This window comes from Pongo pygmaeus, chromosome 4, assembly GCF_028885625.2.
Source record: "Pongo pygmaeus isolate AG05252 chromosome 4, NHGRI_mPonPyg2-v2.0_pri, whole genome shotgun sequence".
NCBI classification, from domain to species: domain Eukaryota; kingdom Metazoa; phylum Chordata; class Mammalia; order Primates; family Hominidae; genus Pongo; species Pongo pygmaeus.
This window is the reverse complement of record NC_072377.2, coordinates 31,726,711-31,747,181: the sequence shown is the minus strand read 5'-3', so window position 1 is coordinate 31,747,181 and position 20,471 is coordinate 31,726,711. Positions and strand designations below refer to the sequence as shown.

General features: G+C 37.8%; 1 protein-coding gene across 4 annotated transcripts in view; it reads right to left on the bottom strand.

Annotated features, from left to right (window-relative positions):
- Positions 1-20,471, bottom strand: part of CDH6 (cadherin 6) — a 137,324-nt gene that overhangs the window by 21,457 nt on the left and 95,396 nt on the right. For all 4 annotated transcript variants that reach the window (XM_054489443.2, XM_063664688.1, XM_063664685.1 and 1 more), the window contains exons 3-6: positions 9,718-10,012; positions 6,567-6,686; positions 4,340-4,507; positions 995-1,182 (exon numbers count right to left, since the gene is read on the bottom strand). In XM_054489443.2, coding sequence (XP_054345418.1) covers positions 995-1,182; positions 4,340-4,507; positions 6,567-6,686; positions 9,718-10,012 — 771 coding nt within the window. The remainder of the gene's footprint in view (positions 1-994; positions 1,183-4,339; positions 4,508-6,566; positions 6,687-9,717; positions 10,013-20,471) is intronic.

The following is a 20,471-nucleotide window of genomic DNA, read 5'->3' as shown; positions in this document are numbered from 1 at the left end:
TGTGTTCCAAAAAGTAGCTAAAGAGGTCACAGGAAATTTATGGTATTTAATTTAAATTTGTTATAGTATTTAATTTGAACTTGTGGTCTTTGTATATCCTCTTTCTGTGATGCAAGTCATCTTGATCACTGCTTGCTGTACTATTTTCCTTCACGGCATGCATCACAATTTGTAGTTATATATTTGTTTGTTTGTTTACTTGGCTCCTTGTCTCTTTCCCCCAAGACTGGAAGTACCATGAGGGCAGAGAACATCTGTTGTATGTACTAGTGCACCTCCAGCACCTAGAGCAGTGTCTGGCACTGTTTATTTATTGTTCATTTAAAATATTTACTTTATGTATTCTTATGAATATCATTTGTTTATATTACTTATTTACTTAGGAGTTTCTTAATAAAAATTCATTGGATATATAGAATTAATATGAATGCGTATCATTTTAGGTTCCTGAAAACCAACCCAAGAGATCTCAGTGTCGTTAGAATTGGACTTTCTTTCTTTCTTTCTTTCTTTGGTATTGTGGTGTGTCTTTCTTTCTTTCTTTCTCTTTCTTCCTTTCTTCTTTTTTTTTTTTTTTTTTGAGACAGAGTCTCACCCTGTCACCTAGGCTGGAGTGCAGTGGCGTGATCTTGGCTCACTGCAACCTCTGCTGTCCGGGCTCAAGTGATCCTCCTGCCTCAGTCTCCAGAGTAGCTGGGATTACAGGTACCCGCCACCACACCTGGCTAATTTTTGTATTTTTAACAGAGATGGGTTTTGCCATGTTGGTCTCAAACTCCAGGACTCAAGAGATCCTCCTGCCTCGGCCTCCGAAAGTGCTGGGATTACAGGCGGGAGCCACCATGCCCGGCCAGAATTGGCATTTTTCTGAAAATAATAAGTAAAATAAAAATCTAAAGGAATGTTTATGTGAGATGTAATTGTCCCTGGTAACTTAGGAACTGGAGAAAAGTAAATGGGTTCACTTTGTATGGTGTTTAAGAAGCGGCATTACCTTTTTGACAGTTATAATCCCTTCCTGGGTTTCCTGGTCAGTGATGACATCGAACATATCCAGCCCCTCACCGTCTGTGATGCTGTACTCAATTTCAGCATTTTCTCCCACATCAGCATCGCTGGCTTTGATTCTGCCAATTGGTGTACCCAGTGGAGAAGATTCAGGAGTTCTAAACTGGTATGTACCTATTAATCACCAGACAGACATAAATCAAACATAGACTAACCACACTCTATCATCATAAAAACAAAACCTATTCTCTAACAGTTCTTTAAGACATTACCATCAGGCAGATGTGTGCTTTCCTCAAAGTAACTAATGGTGGCCTGTTCTTCTTATGTCTACCGTCATGGTTGTTAAGAATGTTTCTTCTGTTTCATGACCTGTCTCCTTGCAAATGGAGAACACTTTTCTTTTCTGTAAACAGGCTCCAAAGTTTATGGTGTGATTGTGAGAACAACTGAACTGCTACAGGAGGCACAGAAGGTTTCAAAGCCCTTTGTTAACTTCATCTAACAGAAAGAGTAGAGAAGAATTTAATCTGAACTGCGACTTTAAGTTAATTACTAGGTATTCTTTAAAAGAGTTCCTTCTACTATTGCTAATAATAGCTGGAGGTGGAAAGAAATTATAGCAAGTTGGAGGCTGTATCCAAGTAGATATTCTTTTATTCATACATGGAGCTGGACCTAGTTGCAGAGTTAGAGATATAGGTAAATACATTAAGTGATAAAACTCCTAATTTTTTTCTTTTGACTCTTAAATTTTATTATTTTATGCATAGATTTCCCCCATACTTATATTTGTATTACTAATTTGAAACCTATGTTTCCTATATAGACACTTTTTAAAAAAAATATGCTCCTATTGCAAACTTAGTTTAGAGAGACTACATATGAGTTTCAGTTTAGATCAGCCAGGCCACGATGTACTTAGCACCAAAAATATAAAATAGTAAAACCAAAGCTTACTCTACCCTTTTCCGTTACATTTTGTCAACCATTCATACAAATGATTTGAAAAGAATTTAAACAGTCTATGGCACTACTAAAATGTAGGCATTCAGTAATGGTAATCCCTTAAGTATTGAGTTCATACTTGGTAAAATGATAAAGCAGGTTAAAAAAATTTTTAAACTTTTTTTTGACTCAAGTATGTAACTCAAAAAGAGCCTTTTTTTTTTTTTTTTTTTTTTTTTTAAAGACAGGATTTCTTCCTGTTGCTTAGGCTGGAGTGCAGTAGCATGATCATGGCTCACTGCCGCCTCAAACTTCTGGGTTCAAGCAATCCTCCCACCTCAGCCTTCTGAGTAGCTGGGACTACAGGTGCACACCATCGTGCCTGACTAGTATCTTTTTACTTGTTGTAGACACAGGGTCTCACTATGTTGCCTTGGCTGCTCTTGAACTCTTGGCCTCACGCAGTCTTCCTCCCTCAGCCTCCCAAAGCTCTGGGATTACAGGCATGAGTTGGTGTGCCCCAGGTTAAGTATTTCTCTAGTGTTTTTGACTTCCATTTTTAGGGCCTCCTGCCCCTTTCTTTTTTTTTTTTTTTTTTTTTCTTTTATTATTATTATTATTATTATTATACTTTAGGTTTTATGGTACATGTGCGCAATGTGCAGGTAAGTTACATATGTATACATGTGCCATGCTGGTGCGCTGCACCCACCAACTCGTCATCTAGCATTAGGTATATCTCCCAATGCTATCCCTCCCCCCTCCCCCCACCCCACAACAGTCCCCAGAGTGTGATGTTCCCCTTCCTGTGTCCATGTGTTCTCATTGTTCAATTCCCACCTATGAGTGAGAATATGCGGTGTTTGGTTTTTTGTTCTTGCGATAGTTTACTGAGAATGATGATTTCCAATTTCATCCATGTCCCTACAAAGGACGTGAACTCATCATTTTTTATGGCTGCATAGTATTCCATGGTGTATATATGCCACATTTTCTTAATCCAGTCTATCATTGTTGGACATTTGGGTTGGTTCCAAGTCTTTGCTATTGTGAATAATGCCGCAATAAACATACGTGTGCATGTGTCTTTATAGCAGCATGATTTATAGTCCTTTGGGTATATACCCAGTAATGGGATGGCTAGGTCGAATGGAATTTCTAGTAGGAAAAGAGGAAGTCAAATTGTCCCTCCTGCCCCTTTCTAACTTCTCCCTTCTCTTGCCTTGGCATATTGCTAAATAACAAGTCACAGGCTATCTAAGCAGAGAGGAGTGAGTTACAAATTCCTGCGGTACCACGGTGCGGGGGATTCCTTATGTTATTCTTCCCTAGGGAATCTCCATATTAAAAAGGAGGTTTTGGGCAAACTGTGGGTAATCCTAATAGTTTTCACTTCAGGCTTCTGTAAGGGAAATGGTAGGCCTCATAGAACCTTTCTTCTACTTGTTATATCAGATATTCTTTAATTAGCTCTGATCTTTTTGCATTTAGCTAACTCTGATTAAAAACTTGAAAAAATAAAGAAAATAAAACTACTTCCGGTTGATCCATGTATATCTCTATTCTAAAGGAAGCCCGTATTAGCTGATTCGTTTTTTAAAAATGCCACGATAGAATGAGTGGGTTTTCTATTGAATAATTGAGATAGCTTTCGTAGGAGATCATGGTCCCAGAGGGATTTTGTTCCTGGAAGAAAAGTTATGTTAAAACCAGTTCCCTCTTGGGTAGCTCTATGTTAGAATTTTTAGCATACTCCTGATACCAAGTTGGTATTCATGGATGTTGTTTTTCCTTCTTCTTCCTTTTACCTAATCACTAGAGTTAATGATTTTGGAGACGACTTTCGGTATCTCAACTAACCATAATGTAGAAAATGATTTATGATTACAAATGGATTAAGTACCTAGTTACTTCCACAGTTGTATTTTTAGAAACAGTAAAATGATAAATCCTCCCCTTACAAAGCTTTGTGAGGATTTAAAAGAGATTACATGCCTGATTAAATTCACAAAACATAAAGTCAAATTTTTTCCTAACAAATTGCAGCATGCTTGTATACATATGTTCTGCATGAGCAGATTTATGTCTGTGGTAGTTTTCTTAATAAGGAGAAAAGAAAATGGTAGTTTTCTTAATAAGGAGAAACAATGATGTTGCCTTTACAACAAAAGCAGAAATCACTCAGCTAATTACCAATAGAGGAGCATAAATGTTCACATTTCCTGAGTGTATGCCATGTTTTCAACTCATTTTTAATAAAAGTACCAGTTCTTCTTAAGTCCACTGACTTTGACAATAATGATGACAATGGAAAATAAAAATTCTTAAAGTTCAAGTTTTATAAAAGCACATTGAAGAAATTCATTCAATCAAATGTTCCTACTCTGGGGGAATCGGGGAGGGTTGTCGTTGACATCAGTCAGTGTGATGTTCACGGTGGTGGTCCCAGATAATCCTCCCATCTGGCCGCCCATATCCTTGGCTTGAATCACCACTTGGTACTGCTCCCTGTTTTCTCGATCCATGTTGAGCAAAGCTGTCTTGATAATACCTGTGGATGTGAAATTTAAGATTGCAAAGGGATGCATTAAGAATACTTTATAGAATCATTGATTTATGCAAACAAACACAAACTGTCACCCACAGTATGCAAAATGCTATGCAGATGTCATGGTGATATAAAAATAATTATATGCAGCCTTTATACTGAAGGATATTACAACCACACAGGGGAGATAGATACATTAAAAAAAGCCTGTAATACAAGGAGAATAAAAATAAGTACAAGTCAGATTCTGCAATAGTATAGACTATTAAGGGTTATAAGACACTCAATATTGTAATTACATTATGGATGTATAAATATTAAGTGTTATAAGATGACACAACAAAATCTAAAATGGCTTGTGGTATAAAGGTGTACTATAATAGCTGCTTGATAAAAGACATTTAGGTGAATTATGAGGAAATTGTTAGGAAAGCCACATACTTGAACGGACTGTTGAGTTTCCCATTATGGATTAGCTAATTATCCCTCAGATACACCTACCATAATGAATGCTCTGAGGATTTTCTAAATTGTAAAACTATGGTCTTTAGAAAATAGAACATCGATTCTCTATAGTGATCATCTTGTATGATTCTAGAGAATTTTGGAATTAAGGTTCAAGGTCTTTCAGCCTTTTAGAGTTCCTAAAGCTGACCGTGAACTTTAGTTCAACTGGCCCCAATGGCGACCAAAATTTTGAAGTTATGTTAAATTTATCTCTGTTGTTAGGTCGTTATAAAATAGTTAAAGAACTTCTAAAAGTTTGCCCAGTTTCTATGTAAGGTTTATGCTTAAATTAACTTTCTTTCAAATTTCACTGGAGAAGCCTTTATAACCTTCTGCAGAAACACATTCTAGTGCTTAACAACTAATGAAGCGAAAATATCTTTTTTAAAATTTTTAAAAAGACTACTTCAGACAACAGGTCAATTTTATTCCTATAGTCCTGCCTTCAGTGAAAGTGCAGCTGCTTTCTGTTCTCCAAATAATAGTACTTCTCTATTTAAATACAGGAGATCACCTTAGCCTTTTGTCCTTTAAGTTGAATAATTCTAATTTTTCATCCTCATTGTTTTTCAACTCAACATTTTCTTTCTCCTTGGGATTCTTTCCAAGTTCATTGCAGCACTTAACACAGAGATTTCCAACTGGATGTGGGAACCTAGGGAAGTTTTGATTTCTACTAAGAATAATGGATGTTTAAAAAATGTATAAAAGGAAATTGACTCATTATGATAAAAATATGTGTACGATTTACTATACAATACAAATGATATTTGCTAAAAACAAATCATTATAAGATAGGTTGCTACTTCGTGGAGAAAATACAGAAAACAGAAAAATGAGATGTTGAAAAGAGGATTCCAGATGGCATTTCACTTTGATTAGGACTCCATCAGTTAGGATGGGCTAGACAATGATGTGATAACAAACAATGCAAAATCTTAGTGGCTTCACACAACTAAAGTTTATTTTTCGCTCATGCTCTGAGCAGGTAAGCAGGTAGCTTTGTTCACCATACCACTCAGACATTCAGGCTACAGACTACATCTCAACATTGGTTTCCATGATCACTGTGGCAAGGGACAGGAATGTGGCAGACTATGTACCAGCTTTGAAAATTTTAATCAGAAGCGACTTGTATCAATATCACATTTTATTCACCCAAATAAATCACATGGCTACATCTAATTTCAGAGCAGAATAGAGAGACACAATCCTACTAAATAATTAGAAAAAGAAGATTCCGAATATCTGTAAACAGGCCAATACTATCAAAAAGGGGTTTACCTTTTAGCTTCACCCCAAACTGGAAGAAAACTAAGGCAATGTATAATTTTTCTCAATCTACTCCATAGAAAGGGTGGGTGAAAGATTCATTGCCAGATTTTTTTGATTAAAATGATTCAGATGTCATGTTTACAAATATATCATTAGTGTTTGGTGGATGTATGCAAAAAAATCCAATCACATTGATTATTTTTATTAAAAAATATGCTAGCTTAGCTGAGCATGTCAATTAAAATTACAGATTGTAAAAAGGAATATCAAAAAGTCTAACCTGTTTCTGATTCAACTGAAAAATAGGGCTGTCCCTGTAGAATACTGTAGACAACTTTAGCACTGTTCCCATATGTTGGATCATCTGCATCCGTTGCAGTGACTTGGACAACAAATGTTCCTGTAATGACAGAAATATAAACTGAAAACACATCAACAGTTCATATCAATCTTTGACATACACCAAAACCAGCACGATCTTAATTTTGTATAGAAATAACATGTTGAGGAAGTCAAGAACTTTGTTAGGATGCTGGGTGAAAAAGGATTGGATTCTTTAAAGAAATACAATCAACATTTAGAAATATTTTAAGGATTAGGTTACAGAGAAGCATGGGAATGATCATGACTCGGGGTGGAACTGATTCCAATCCATCTCCAATGGCGGGATTTGACTGGACACTTGCTTTAGTGATTCTTTCGAGTTATCCAGGACAAGTCAATCAGCATCTTGCTTCCTTTGTCCACAGGAATTAGTTTAGGAATTGTCCAATCAGGGGCCACTCATGATTTTGCTGGAAATTCTGTCATAGATACTCTTTTTCTTGGACTGTAATGTGCTGATATACATTTGCAGCAGCTATTTTGTGATCTTAGAAATGCCAGCCTGAGGACAAAGCTGGATAGAACAGAAAATTACAGAAAAACAGCTAGAACTCAGATCAAATCCTGTCCAAAGCCCGCTTTACTTTTGGACTTAAGTAATGTGACTAATAAATACTTATTTGTTGTTTAAACTAGTTTGAGTTGGATTTCTTGTTACTTACCAATAAAAGCATCCTAAATGATAAATCTATCTGATAATTCTAAGCGGTTGAAAGACCTTGAACCTTAAAGACTGTAGTTAGGGATTACATAAAGAATCAATGAATTGTAACAGCAGAGCACAAACATCTGGAATCTGTAATTCCAAAAGGTTATTATAATTAAATATACAAAGAAGGCTATTACATTTCAGATCAGCATTCTTATTTTAGAGACCACAGTTGCCTAATAATCTTCAAAGTATTCCTAACCCCCTGAAATTCCACATACATTTTCATGTGTATGCCTACATGTCTATTTCACTGAGGAGAAATTCCACAGATTTTATATGATCCTCAAAGGGCTCTGTGACTTCCTGAAAGGATAAGAGTCTCTGATTAAGATCACTTAATGGCTGTTTTTTGTTATTTGTATCAGATAAGCAGTAAGCATACTGCTGGAGTTCCCCTTGCCATGAAAGCGGTACGTAAGTTACATCTAGGGAATATTAGGAATTCTACATTGCTTTTGTAGTATCTAGCCAATTTCACTTATTGAAGAAATAGATTGTAGTATGTTAGGGTTGGATGCCCTGAATGTACAGTGCTGATGCACAAAACAGACCACCCACCATTGTAATTTGGCAAGGGAGGTGGGGAGACTGAGAACATCTTATGATTTTAGGGTGAGAGTCAAGTCAACAAACACTCAAGTTCTTATTTAACATTAACACAAAATTTGATTGCTTTAGAATATGATATGTGGACATTTTAAATGTCTATTCGTTGCCAGATATTGTACTAGGGACTCTGCACCTGTTTTCTCATCTAATCCTCATGATAGCCCTTAGGAGCTGACATTTATTATTTATTTTTTCAAGATATAGAACTAGAGGATCAGAGAAATCAAATAATTTGCCCGGGGCTACACTGCTGGTTCTTAGTGGAGATAGTTTCAAATTCAGTTCTGTTTGATACCAAAGTCCATTTTTGCTTCCATGCTATTGTCCCACTGCCTTTATGTAATTTCTTGAAGATGCCTTTCTATAATCACAATAATGAGATATCAATTAAGAATGATGAATATCAACATAACTGTGTCTGTGTGCAAACTGATAAAAGCCTTTTTATTTTTCTCAAGACATGTTACTGTCAACTACCCCTAAATGTTTGTAATACAAATTTAATTCTATAATGGCTTCGAAAGTGAATGGCACCCCCTAGAATTGTGCAGTGCAATACCTGCATATCTGGTTACAGTTGCCCTGAGTGGTGCTGATGAAGAGACTATTCTTCATGAATTCTTCTGCCTTTTACCACGTAGAGGAGAAATTTTTTTCTAACAAATTTAAAGAATGCCATTCTATTGCTGCTATAACCAGTGAAGAAGAAGAAGAAGAAGAAACAAAATTCCAGTCATCTCCTTCTTTGCTTTGTGAGGCTTGCAATTTTTGTAACAAAACAAAGTGGCTTTAAATAATGAGAAAAGCAATTTCTTCATAAGAAAAATGTAGATGTTTTACAACGATTTCCATGGATTGGTTATTTTCTATGACTTGGATCTGTGAACTACAATGTCTCTGATATCTAACTGACAGAATCATAATAAAGTTATGTAATTTCAGACCTTTTGAATTTGACAGAGTGAAAATAAAAATAATCCTTTATATAAGTAGTTTAAAATTTGTCAGTGTCTCCTGTGAAGTATTTCAATGTGGCCAAGAGTGATGTCAGTAGAATTCTTTTTCTTAATTTAAATCCTGTTTACTTCTCTCAATTTAAACAAATTAAATCTGCTACTTATTTAAAACAAGTAGTGGTATTGTTTAAAAAATATTAATTCACTCTATGTATGTTATGAAAGTCTTTTCATTTCCACCATGTAGTAAAGGATCCACTCCCTAGACATAAGTGCCTATTGTTTATGGATTAAAAAATGTTCTTTGAATCTCTTTCCCAAATATACAGTTACTAGTTATTTAAAGCAACTGTCACTACTTTTTAGACTGGATTGTAAATGTAAGCTCTTATTTTCTATTTGGGAGATTGTTACTTAGACCCTAACACCCATGTAGGCTAAGAGAAGTGGAGAAGGTTGCTGTCTTTCAGCCCAAGAAAGAGAATGGGCATTCAGCGTGGGAGAGAAAGGAGATGGTCTCTCTTTCAACCTCCCACTCCCACCCTGCCACTTTTCAGACCGTCTTTAGAGGAAGTGTGGTTTTTAAAATAATAACAAAATGAGACTAGAGTAATATTAGGAAACATATGCACTTACAGAAAGGACATACATGGATTGAAGAAGTTAGCATCTAAATTCATGCAGTTCAGTACTTTGAGCTCACGGAATTCCTTACTCAGTGGATGCACTAGGGGAGAGCCAGTCTTTGGCTGAAGTCACATCTCACTCACCGACATCAGACATTTCAGGGACAGTAGCACTGTAAACCTCCTTGGTGAATATTGGTTCATTGTCATTGATGTCATGGATCTTGATGATGAATTCAGACTCGGGCTCCACGGGTCTCCCTGTCCTTCTGTTTATAGCTTGAGCTCGAAGGATGTAAACAGGTTTTTCTTCCCTGTCTAGCCTCTTGGTGGCCTGTATGTCGCCTGTGTTTTCATTAATAATGAAGAGATCTCCTGCTCCATCTCCTGAAAGGATATATTTAAGTGATCCATCTCCTCTATCCTGGTCTGAATGTAACTAGTGTAGAAAAAAAAAATTGAAGAAAGTAAAAGTCAAGCATGTGGTTCAAAACTGTTTTTGTCTTTTTGGTGCATGCTACATTAACTTTTATTCAATTCTTTCTAAGGAATACAGGTTTTTTTTTTTTTTTTACTATTTACAGAACCTCTTAATGGTAAATACCATTCATTAATGAACATGTTTCCTTATAATCATGGAATTTTTCAGAACTGGAACAGAGTTTGGGAGAAAATTTAGTAATCTTTATTTTGAAGAAGGGAAAACAAAAGGCAAGAGCAATAGCAAGGTGGCCAAGGACATACTAGGGTGGCTGGAATGAGACTTTTCTCACGATTTTCCCATTTTTCACTACAGCTTTCACATTCCACTAATACACTCTCGCCCTCACTTGCATGTACACAAACATATTAGGGAAGCAATATCCTATTGAGAAAAGAGTCAGAGAGACTTGGGTATATTCTATTTCTACCTTATGTTTATTATCTTGGTGAATTTAGGGAAGCTTGGCAACCTCCTTGAGTCTTTAGTGATAGAGATTATAATAATTTTTTTCTGGGAAGATGTGATATTTATTTATTTATTTATTTATGAAATTCAACTCGAAGCATTTGAGAAATATCCTAAGTGCTGCCAAGGGCAATACCCTGAAAATCACCTGAATAGATAATTTACAGGTCACTTGGAACAATAACATTTCATATTTATACTTTAGTATAAGATAGGAAAGGACCTTCTAATAATTAGAGCCAACCTAAAATTGAAATAGTCTGTCTTATGAGTAGTGAGTTCCCTGCTCCTAAAGGTAATCAAGCAGAGACTCTGATGACTAACTGTCAGTGAAATAGGTTTGGGTAAAAGTTGGAATTAAATGAATACTAAGGATACCATGGAAATAGAAGATGAGAATCCTAACTTGGATAAGTAGTCCATGTTTCCTTTCCCGGAGATTATATCCACAGTGTTGATTTCCTATTGTTTCCTAAATTCCCTTTTTCCCACCAGCAAAAGGTTAGATGATACCTTTAGATGGTACCTAGACCTAACTATAGGTCTATAGGACATACACACACACACACACACACACATATACATACACACACATATATATACATATACACATATATATACACACACATATATGTGTATATATATATATTCAGTCTGTAGGTTTTCAGATAATTTAACCATATTTGCAAATTTTCAAAAAGTTCTTTTTATTGAGGAGGACTATTTATAAACCCCCAGAGTTTTAAGCATCCATGGTATATATAGAAGTTAGTCTTAGTGGGAAGGCTGCTACTCTCTACCTTGTTTCAACTCTGTCTAAACAGAATATGGGCTATGCTACAACAACAGCAACAACAGCTACGCCTAGTCTTTCTCTTGTTGATTACTACTGCACAAAATGCTCGGAGAAGCATTACACATTTGAAAATAGACTCTTAGGGCAAAAAGAGACTTTAAAAGTAATCTAACCTAGTCTAAAAGTGTATTCCACGTAATGTCATTTACAGGAAGTGCTAAGGGAAAGAAATACTTTATATACGGCCTCTTTCTTAGAGTCACTGTTAACATGTCAAAGGCTCTGAGTGTCTGCAGTTTGAAACTACATTTGATTCTGTGTAATCTAGTTTTCCCTGTCTTGTTTAAAGAATCTTTTTTGGTGTAACTTATATCGATATTCCCCCATACCAGTTTTCCAAAAAAGATACTTTGGGAAACATGAACTAATTTAAAATCCATCATTGTAGAGTCAAGAAAACTGAGAATCCGGTGTGTGCTATGTTTCCAAAATCACACAGCTCATGGGAAAAGAGTCTGAAGATTAACTCTTGAGCGCAGGAAGAGGCTTTATAGATTATTTGGTGCAACTTCCTCATTTTTAGAGGTAGAGAAACCATGTTTAATGTAACACAGCTAAAGGAGTTAATCGTGGTGTTTGGGGAAGAGAATATTATTCATATAATTAGTAGCCTTGGAAGCAAATTGGCAGAAATAATGGAAGATAAATTCGAATGGGGAGGAAATTGCTTAGAAGTGAGATAAACGCAATCAGAAATGTAAAACAAGAGCATCCCATGATTTGAGTGATGGGATATGCTAAGGAAACACTGAAACCATCATGACACACAAAGAGCCACTGGGGAAAGTTTAACTCTCCATCGTCAAATTCGAATGACTGAAGAGGCTCTTAAAAAGCTATTTCATTAACCCATGAGTAAGGAAACCAATGTCACCACCTGGCGGATCCTTGCTCTAGGGCAGCTGTGGTCAGCAGCCTGGCACAGTGCGGGGGGCATGGTCCTAGGCATGAGCCATGTTCATTCTTTTTCACTCAGCAAGTGTAAGACCACAGCAGAGTCAATTAACCTCCCTCAGCCAGGATTCTTATCTGCAAAATGAGGATAATAAGAGCTACACGGCGAGGCTGTTGTGAAGATCTAATTGAAGACCACATGCAAATAGTACATTAACCACCATGCAAACATGCAATGAAAGCATAATATGGGTCTTATAAATTACAAAGTGCCTCCCAAATTTAAGAGAGTGCTACCGTTATTAACTCTTAGTTTATAATCAGCATGTTTTTTCTCCTATTTTGACTTTGAGAACTTTGTTTTGAAGGCTTTGAAAACCCAATTTTACAGACACATGGTATCTCTAAGGTAAAATCTGTGATCAAAAGCCAGTATTCTTTAACTGGGCGGTGGGGGGCAATTGCTATCTTTACATGTGATTTATTATATTCTGCATTCCTCTGGATTATACACTCTCCTCCACTAGTTCTTTCATCGGTTTCAGTATGTAATTGTTGCACACTTAATAGGTGAATTCCACATCTGGTCACAAGATTTATTCAGGTAAAAGTAATCAGAAATGTAATTTTAGCTGGCAGGTGAGACCATTTCGATGACTTATAGAACAAACACCCGAAACAATGTTAAAGGGCAGAGGAGACGTTAAAGAAGAGTGTGAGCAAGGGTTGCTTTGCAGATTACAATTCTGATTTATCAATATTTGAAAACTAGTGGGAAAATATATCTCTTCTCTTTGCATTGTCTGGTAACAAAGCAATTTAACTTCCTCCCCCTTCCTCCCTCCAAAGTGCATTTTCTGGGTCTGACAGAATACACAGAGCAGAAACCTCCCAAAGCCTCTGCTTTTTCTCCCCACTCTCCTCGTCTGCCATCAAACTCCCCTGGGGCCAGTTCTTTTCTTGGGAAAAAAAGGAAACATAAGACATCAGTGCCTGTGAAAGTGGTGGTGAAAACCAGACATTAGGGGTTTATTGAGCACTTAGATTTTTAATTGGATTTTTTCTATTGTGATGTCATCCATCATGGCCACTGTAAAAGACAGAAGTTAAACAACAACAAATAAAAGGTTGTAGGCTGCCCGAGGCATGTTTTTACTAATTTCAGTTTAATGTGGCTGTTCCATTAAGTTTAATCATCTGGTTCACTTTTAACGATTCACCATCAAGTAAAAATTATCCGCTTGCCTCAGAATGTCACATCTCACCTGTGGCTGATAAGACTTTTTACTACTGTACCTGTAGCATTTTGTGCCAGAGGGAGCTCTTGGTCTTTGTCTGTTTCCTCTGTTGATTTTTTAAAATGTATTTATTTATTTAGAGATGGAGTCTCACTCTGTTGCCCAGGCTGGAGTGCAGTGGCGCGATCTCTGCTCACTGCAACCACTGCCTTCCAGGTTCAAGCGATTCTCTTGGCTCAGCCTGCTGTGTAGCTGGGATTACAGGCACCCGCCACCACACCTGGCTAATTTTTTGTGTATTTTTAGTGGAGACAGAGTTTTACCACGTTGGCCAGGCTGGTCTCAAACTCCTGACCTCAAGCGATCTGTCCACGTTGGGCCTCCCAAAGTGCCGGGATTACAGGTGTGAGCTGTGTCCATTTTTTTTTAAAAATACAGCATCTTGGCAAATAAACACAGGGATTTTTGGTTGTAGACGTAGCTCCATGGTGGGTGGGACCAAAACCATGGCAGCATCTTTGCCTGCTGGGTGTTGTGGTTTCCTGGGGACACAGCATGTTTTTACACGCTAAATATGCCGAATTCCAACTTGACTTTAAATCAAATTCAAAGGCATAGCAAAGATTTTTAGTGGTCTATGAAGCCAGCTAATGCTGCCCTATTGCTCCCATTTCCTGTGTGTCCCCAAGTCACCATCTGAGTCAGTGACCAAATGCAATCTCTGAAACATAGGTATTGTTGAGACAGAAAACAGTCCAAACAATGTTGGTGAGGGTGTGGAGAAACGGGAACACTCATACACTGTTGGTGGGAAGGTAAATTAGTTCAATTTCTATGGAAAACAGTATGGAGATTTCTCAGAGAACAAAAATAGAATTACCATTTGACCCAGCAATTCAGTAAATCATTCTGTAATCTATCCAAAGGAAAAGAAATCATTCTATCAGAATGACACCTGCATTCATATGTTTATCATAACACCGTTCACAACAGCAAAGGCATGGAACCAACCTACGTGTTTACCAACAGTTGACTGGATAAAGAAAATGTGGTACATATACACCCCAGAATACTACAAAGCTGTAAAAAAGAATGAAATCATGTCCTTTGCAGTAACAAGGAGGGAGCTGGAGGCCATTATCCTAAATGAACTAACACAGACACAGAAAATCAAATACCACATGTTCTTACTTATAAGTGGGAGCCAAACAAAAAGTATACATGGACACAACAATGGGGAAAATAGACTCTGGGACTCCAAAGTGGGGAGGAAGGGGAGTGATGGCTGAAAAATCACCTACTGGGTACAATGTCCAATACTGGGGTGATGTGTACACTAGAGGCCCAACCCCCACCATTACACATGTAATACTCACATAACAAGTGCATGTACCCTCTGAATCTAAAATAAAAATTAAATAAAAGAACCCCCTCTTCCCCCAACAAAAACAATCCAAACAAAAGCTTACCTAGATGACACACATAGGAAACTACCTACAGCAGCCTTATGTGGGCTTAGAAAAGGTATGAAGTGATGTTTGGCTAAAATGAAAAATTGAATTATGGCTAATATACTTGTACGATGTAGTGCAAATGTAATGTTGCTCTTTAAGAAATGTTACAGTTGCTAATCTGAGCTGTTATAAGACAATTAGAGAACAGTGGTGTTGAAAAGATGCTGTCTGATTGGGATTGAGGGAGAGAAACAGGAATTACAGCAGAGAGAGAGAACATCTTTGTGTTAAATAGGTGGAATGTTACTTTAAATTAGCATAATAAATCAAATTATGACAAATTGAGGCTTAACTGCATCAATATCTATGTATATGTATAGATGTCTGCATGTATACATACATCTTTATATATAATGCATGTATATGTAATGCTAATAAATAGACTTAGTGTTGTGAAGGCTGGGAAAAGCTTGTTGGGTAGAGTTTATATCAGGAAGAAATTGAACTTGCTTGAAGTACATGACAGGGATTAGAGTTGCTTCTGTTTTAGAGATTATAGGATTAGGTAAATCAAAAGTATATTTTAATAAAATTCCATATGACACATTTTATTCTGCTGTATTTGAATGTTAATAATTTGGCATGAGTTAACTAATTTATATGTGATGATTATTTTACCAATTAGAAAGCTGATGGCAGCATATGATTGTGGCAGGTTCCCAGCTGTGGGTCAGCTGGGTGTGTGGCTGTTCAGCCCTGTGATTCAGTTTTCACATTGTAATATGTGTGAATGTAAAGGGTGCAACTTCAGTGTCCCTGGTTTAGCAGGAATTGGCTTGCTCTAGTCCTAGTTTTTTCTTTTTTCCACAGGTTGCAATGTAAATGAGGCAGTGACCTGGTTTCCACCAGGCTGATGAGGACAGTGCCCAAGGGGATAGCAAGCTACAAAGTGGAAGGAACCCAGGTTCTAGAATAACCTCATATCCGACCAACCTGTAATGTGAAAGAGGAAAAAAAGACATTGCACTTCAACCATTACGTTTTTGAAGTTTTGTTGTTGTTATTGTAGTTCTGCCTTGACCCTAACTCAGTGGTTCTTAAAGTGCGGTCCCTGGACCAGCCACATTGGCAGTACCTGGGAATTAGTTAGAAATGCAAACTTCTGGCCCCACCTACCTCCAGAATCAGAAACTCAGGGGATGCCCATCAATACTGTGTTTTAAGAAACCCCTTAGGTAGTTCTGACGAGTGCTCAAGTTTGAGAGCCACTGCCTTAACTAGTACAATCATAATAGTTACAAGCATGGACATAGGCAAGGGAAAGAGGTGAGTGTAAATTTATGCTATGTACTCGTCACATAACCTTGGGGAACTTAGTTAACCTCTGCAGGCCTTCATTTCCTCATCCATGTGATGGGAATAATAATAATACTTAATTTACAAGTAGGTTTCTCGGACAATAAATAAAATAATGTATGTAAGATGCTTAGTAGAGGGCCTACCTCGGAGAAAACCTTCAATAAATTACTCTTGAATTCATGAACACCAAGTATCCAAATGTGGATTTTGGGAAAGTGGTGGGATTTGGATCTGAATTCTGACTTTCCTATTAATCAGTGAAATAAATTAAGTGATCTTAGTCTCCATTCAGTCCTAATATAGAACTGGAAATGATTAACTTTACCTCCTCTATCTGCCTCTTATATGCTGGTATCCTGTAGGCCTGTGTCTTTGGTCCTTGTCTTCCTCCTTTCACATGCTCTCCCCACATGAGATCCTCTTATCTATTTTCATGGATTCAATTGCTATCTCTGTACCATCAGTGCCCAAATCTGTTACCCCAGGGAAGAACATTTTCTTGAGATCTGGAGTCAAGAATATAGTCACCTCTTAGGCAAGTCTCTTAGACAACTTACACTCAGCACATCCAATATTGACCACATCACCTTCTCTCCAAATAATTTTCCTCCTCTCATCTCTGTAAAAGCTACCAGGGAGTCATCCTAGGCGATCCCCTCTGCCACTATCCCCACATTCTTTAAGCCACCAACTGTAGTCAATTCTACCTCTTATGTATATCTTGATTCACCTACTTTTTTCCTTTTCCCATTTTCACTGCTGTCACCCTGGTCCATGCTACTGCCTTTTCTCATTGGTCTATTGCAAGGAGGCCCTCCAAACACACACCCAGGCTTGCTTTCTTTAGATTTTCCTTTCTGTAACTAGATCAACTTAAGAACAACACCAACTCTGAAGATGCCAGTCTCCTCTAACTAAATCCTGCAGTGTCCTCTTTATTCTTGGGATAAAGCCCTCATCCCCACCCCTTCACATGGCCTCCAAAGCCTGGCATGGCCTCTGCTCCTCCTCTCTTTGGCTTCATCAGCCATCATTCTCCTCTTAACTCTCCTGGTTCCAGCCATACCCTACTTCTTGCAGTTTCTTGAAGATAACATCAGTAACTAGCTCTTTCGTAGCTACGCCTTCTTGCATGTGGTTCCCTTGACATCAATCCCTTTTAACATCCTCACCTCGTTAAGCCAACTCCTGGGCCAGGTCTGCTTAATCTTTGTCACCTCAGAGAAGCCTTCCTTAAGCTGCTGGTCTAAGTTAGATTCTCCTCCTATATGCAATCAATTCATTCCCCACTTAGCCATCAGCACATTCTATCGTTGTTGATGATGTGTTTTACAGCTGTTTTCCAAGCTAGATTGCAAGTTCATAAAGGAAGGCACCAAACCTGTCTAGGTCACTTCTGTATCCTCAGAGCCCGATATACAGGCACTTTATAGATACTAATAGTCAATAATAGCAAGGAATGAATGAAAGAATAAATAAATGAATCTTGTAAAAATTAAATTGGATAAGATATCAATGATCAGTGAAGGTTTCTGTCACATAGCAGACACTCAATAAATCTTAGTGTCCTCTATCCTCTTTCTTGACTTTAGGATAATTCTGCAGATCAAAAATATACATTCCTGAAATTGCCATACAATTTATCAATTACTACTAAACATTAGACACATGGTCTAATCTGAACAATCTGAGGAAGTAATTCAAGTTATTGCCTCAGACCTGAAAGCATTTCTTTAATAACAAATTCAACTTCAACGCAATAGTAAAGCCAACTTGTATTGGATTTGTTGACAAAAATGGACCAATTGTAAGTACACTGAATTCATTGACCATCATAAATACATTGGGTGCTGGGTCAGAAGTCATCTGTTAATGGTGAAAAAGCTGCAAGACTTTACTGAACTATATTTCAAGTATCCTCCTGTTGCAGCAACTAAAGAGAAATGCTCCATTTCACGGAAACATTATTTCATAATAAAATAATTTAACTCTGTCAACCACGACCATTTAAAAACACTTATCGGTCTGATGAGTTGCATAAAGCAATGAATAAAAGCATCTAAACTCTGCCTTCTATAAACTTGCCATTTACGTTGAAATAAAATATATAGAAAAAAGCAGAAATTAGACACTTTACTGTTATTAGGTATCAGGATTCACAAGGTAAGTAAAAAGCTGGAGAATAGCATAGAAGGAACTTGTAAGTTGGAGAAGACCAAATCAGGGAATGTGTAAGCTCTTTGATGGTTTAGGAAGACTTCTTGGAGAAGCTTAGACTACTGATGGGAGAAAAATGATTTAGCAACCGATATGAGCACATGGCACGGTTTCAAGGCTCAGTGTGGGAGAAAATCAGAAGAGGCCTTGAGTATGTGCCTGGGGTAATAAAAGCCATAAAGTCAGCAAAAATAGAAACACTCCTTCCCTTAAGTTGCAGGGTCACGTATTTTCTCACACTGCACTCAAACATGCAAGGAAAGATGCAGCTTCCTTATAATTATTTTTGTTTATAGTTTTTCCCTCAAGCTCTAGTCCCACTGAGGATTAGAAGCTCAATACAGGTTGAATATTGACTCAGTAATTTAGTGCAATCCCAATAAAGTCTTCCTGATTCAGTAATACGATCTCTTTTGGATAAATCCCAGTCTTTCTGGTTTCTTTCTCCTCCTGCTTTGCTCCTGATCCAGTCCGAGATGACATCTGCATGTATGAAGGAGAGGAAGCCACACGGCCTTCATCAGTGAGGAATTTGGGGGCTTTTGGAGCCAAGGATAGTCCTCACACTGCCCTCTGATCCTCTGGTCTCTAGAGAATATCTCTTATGTATTACTTTCCTCAGTGGCATCTGTGGTTCTGGCAGATCATGACCTTTGCTCTCCAGTGATCAAGGTGAATAGCTACATCTCATGTCCCCCACTGGCATCACATACTGCCCTCGAGGTCTGGCTATGTCTTCTTTGTCACCCTTAGCACATGTAGTCCTAGCTACAGGATTGCTTTGTCCTGCTATTGGACCATCTATTGGATCAATCCTCCCCCTTCTCGCTCTGGAGAAGCCCAGGAAGGCTCATGGGAATGAAACAGGGCTTCTCCCTCACCACGTGATTGCCCAAAGGCAAGTGGGAAAAACCCACTCTGTTTTCACCTTTACCCAAACCTTGCCACTGTTCCACCCTGTGCATTCAGATTCATGTGTCTCAGGGCAGTAGAAATAAGTCTTTGTATGTGTTATTTGACAGCCAGGAATGTGAAGTTCCTTGGTTTCAGGAATATCCTACCATACAAACTTCAGTAGATGGAAGGGCCAATTCCTAGTACAAACCCCGTGGAGATAGCTGGGGTGGAAAAATGACCTACATGCCAGAGCATGCTGCAAGTAATGCTTGGTGACTACATTTATACATGGAATTAGTGAGTTTTATTTTGGTTGGCCAGCTTATTTCTTGATCTACAAAATGGGCTTGAAAAGGATCTAGAAAATAGGGCCGGGCACAGTGGCTCATGCCTGTAATCTCAGCATTTTGGGAGGACAAGGTGGGTGAATTACTTGAGCTCAGGAGTTTGAGACCAGCCTGGGCAACATGGCAAAACCCTGTCTCTACCCAAAACACAAAAATTAGCTGGGCATGGTGGTGCCCGCCTGTAGGCCCAGCTACTAAGGAGGCTGAGGCAGGAGAATCGCTTGAACCCAGGAGGCGGAGGTTGCAGTGAACTGAGATCGTGCCACTGCACTCAAGCCTGGGAGACAGAGTGAGACTCCATCTTAAAAAAAAAAAAAAAAAGAGAGAATCTAGAAAATCTATTTTTCTGACAAAACCTGGGATCAGGCTGCCTTCATATCTCATGTTCTTTTCCTATTACACCATGTTGGCTCTTATGACCCCCCAAATTTGTATTTTCCTATACAGTAGAAATGATTTAATTGATTTTCATAATGGTGTAAATATTTTATCTTTAAAGTCTTCTCTTTTGTGATTCATCATCTGGCAATTGGTCTGGCTGGGATTTGGAAAAATGATAATAGCAGACATTTGTTAAGCCCATACCATGTGCCAGGACATGACCTGAACTGATCACAAAGATTATGTAATTTGTTACTCATTATGATTCTATTCTTATCCCCTCTTAGGTGATGAGGCAACTGAGGC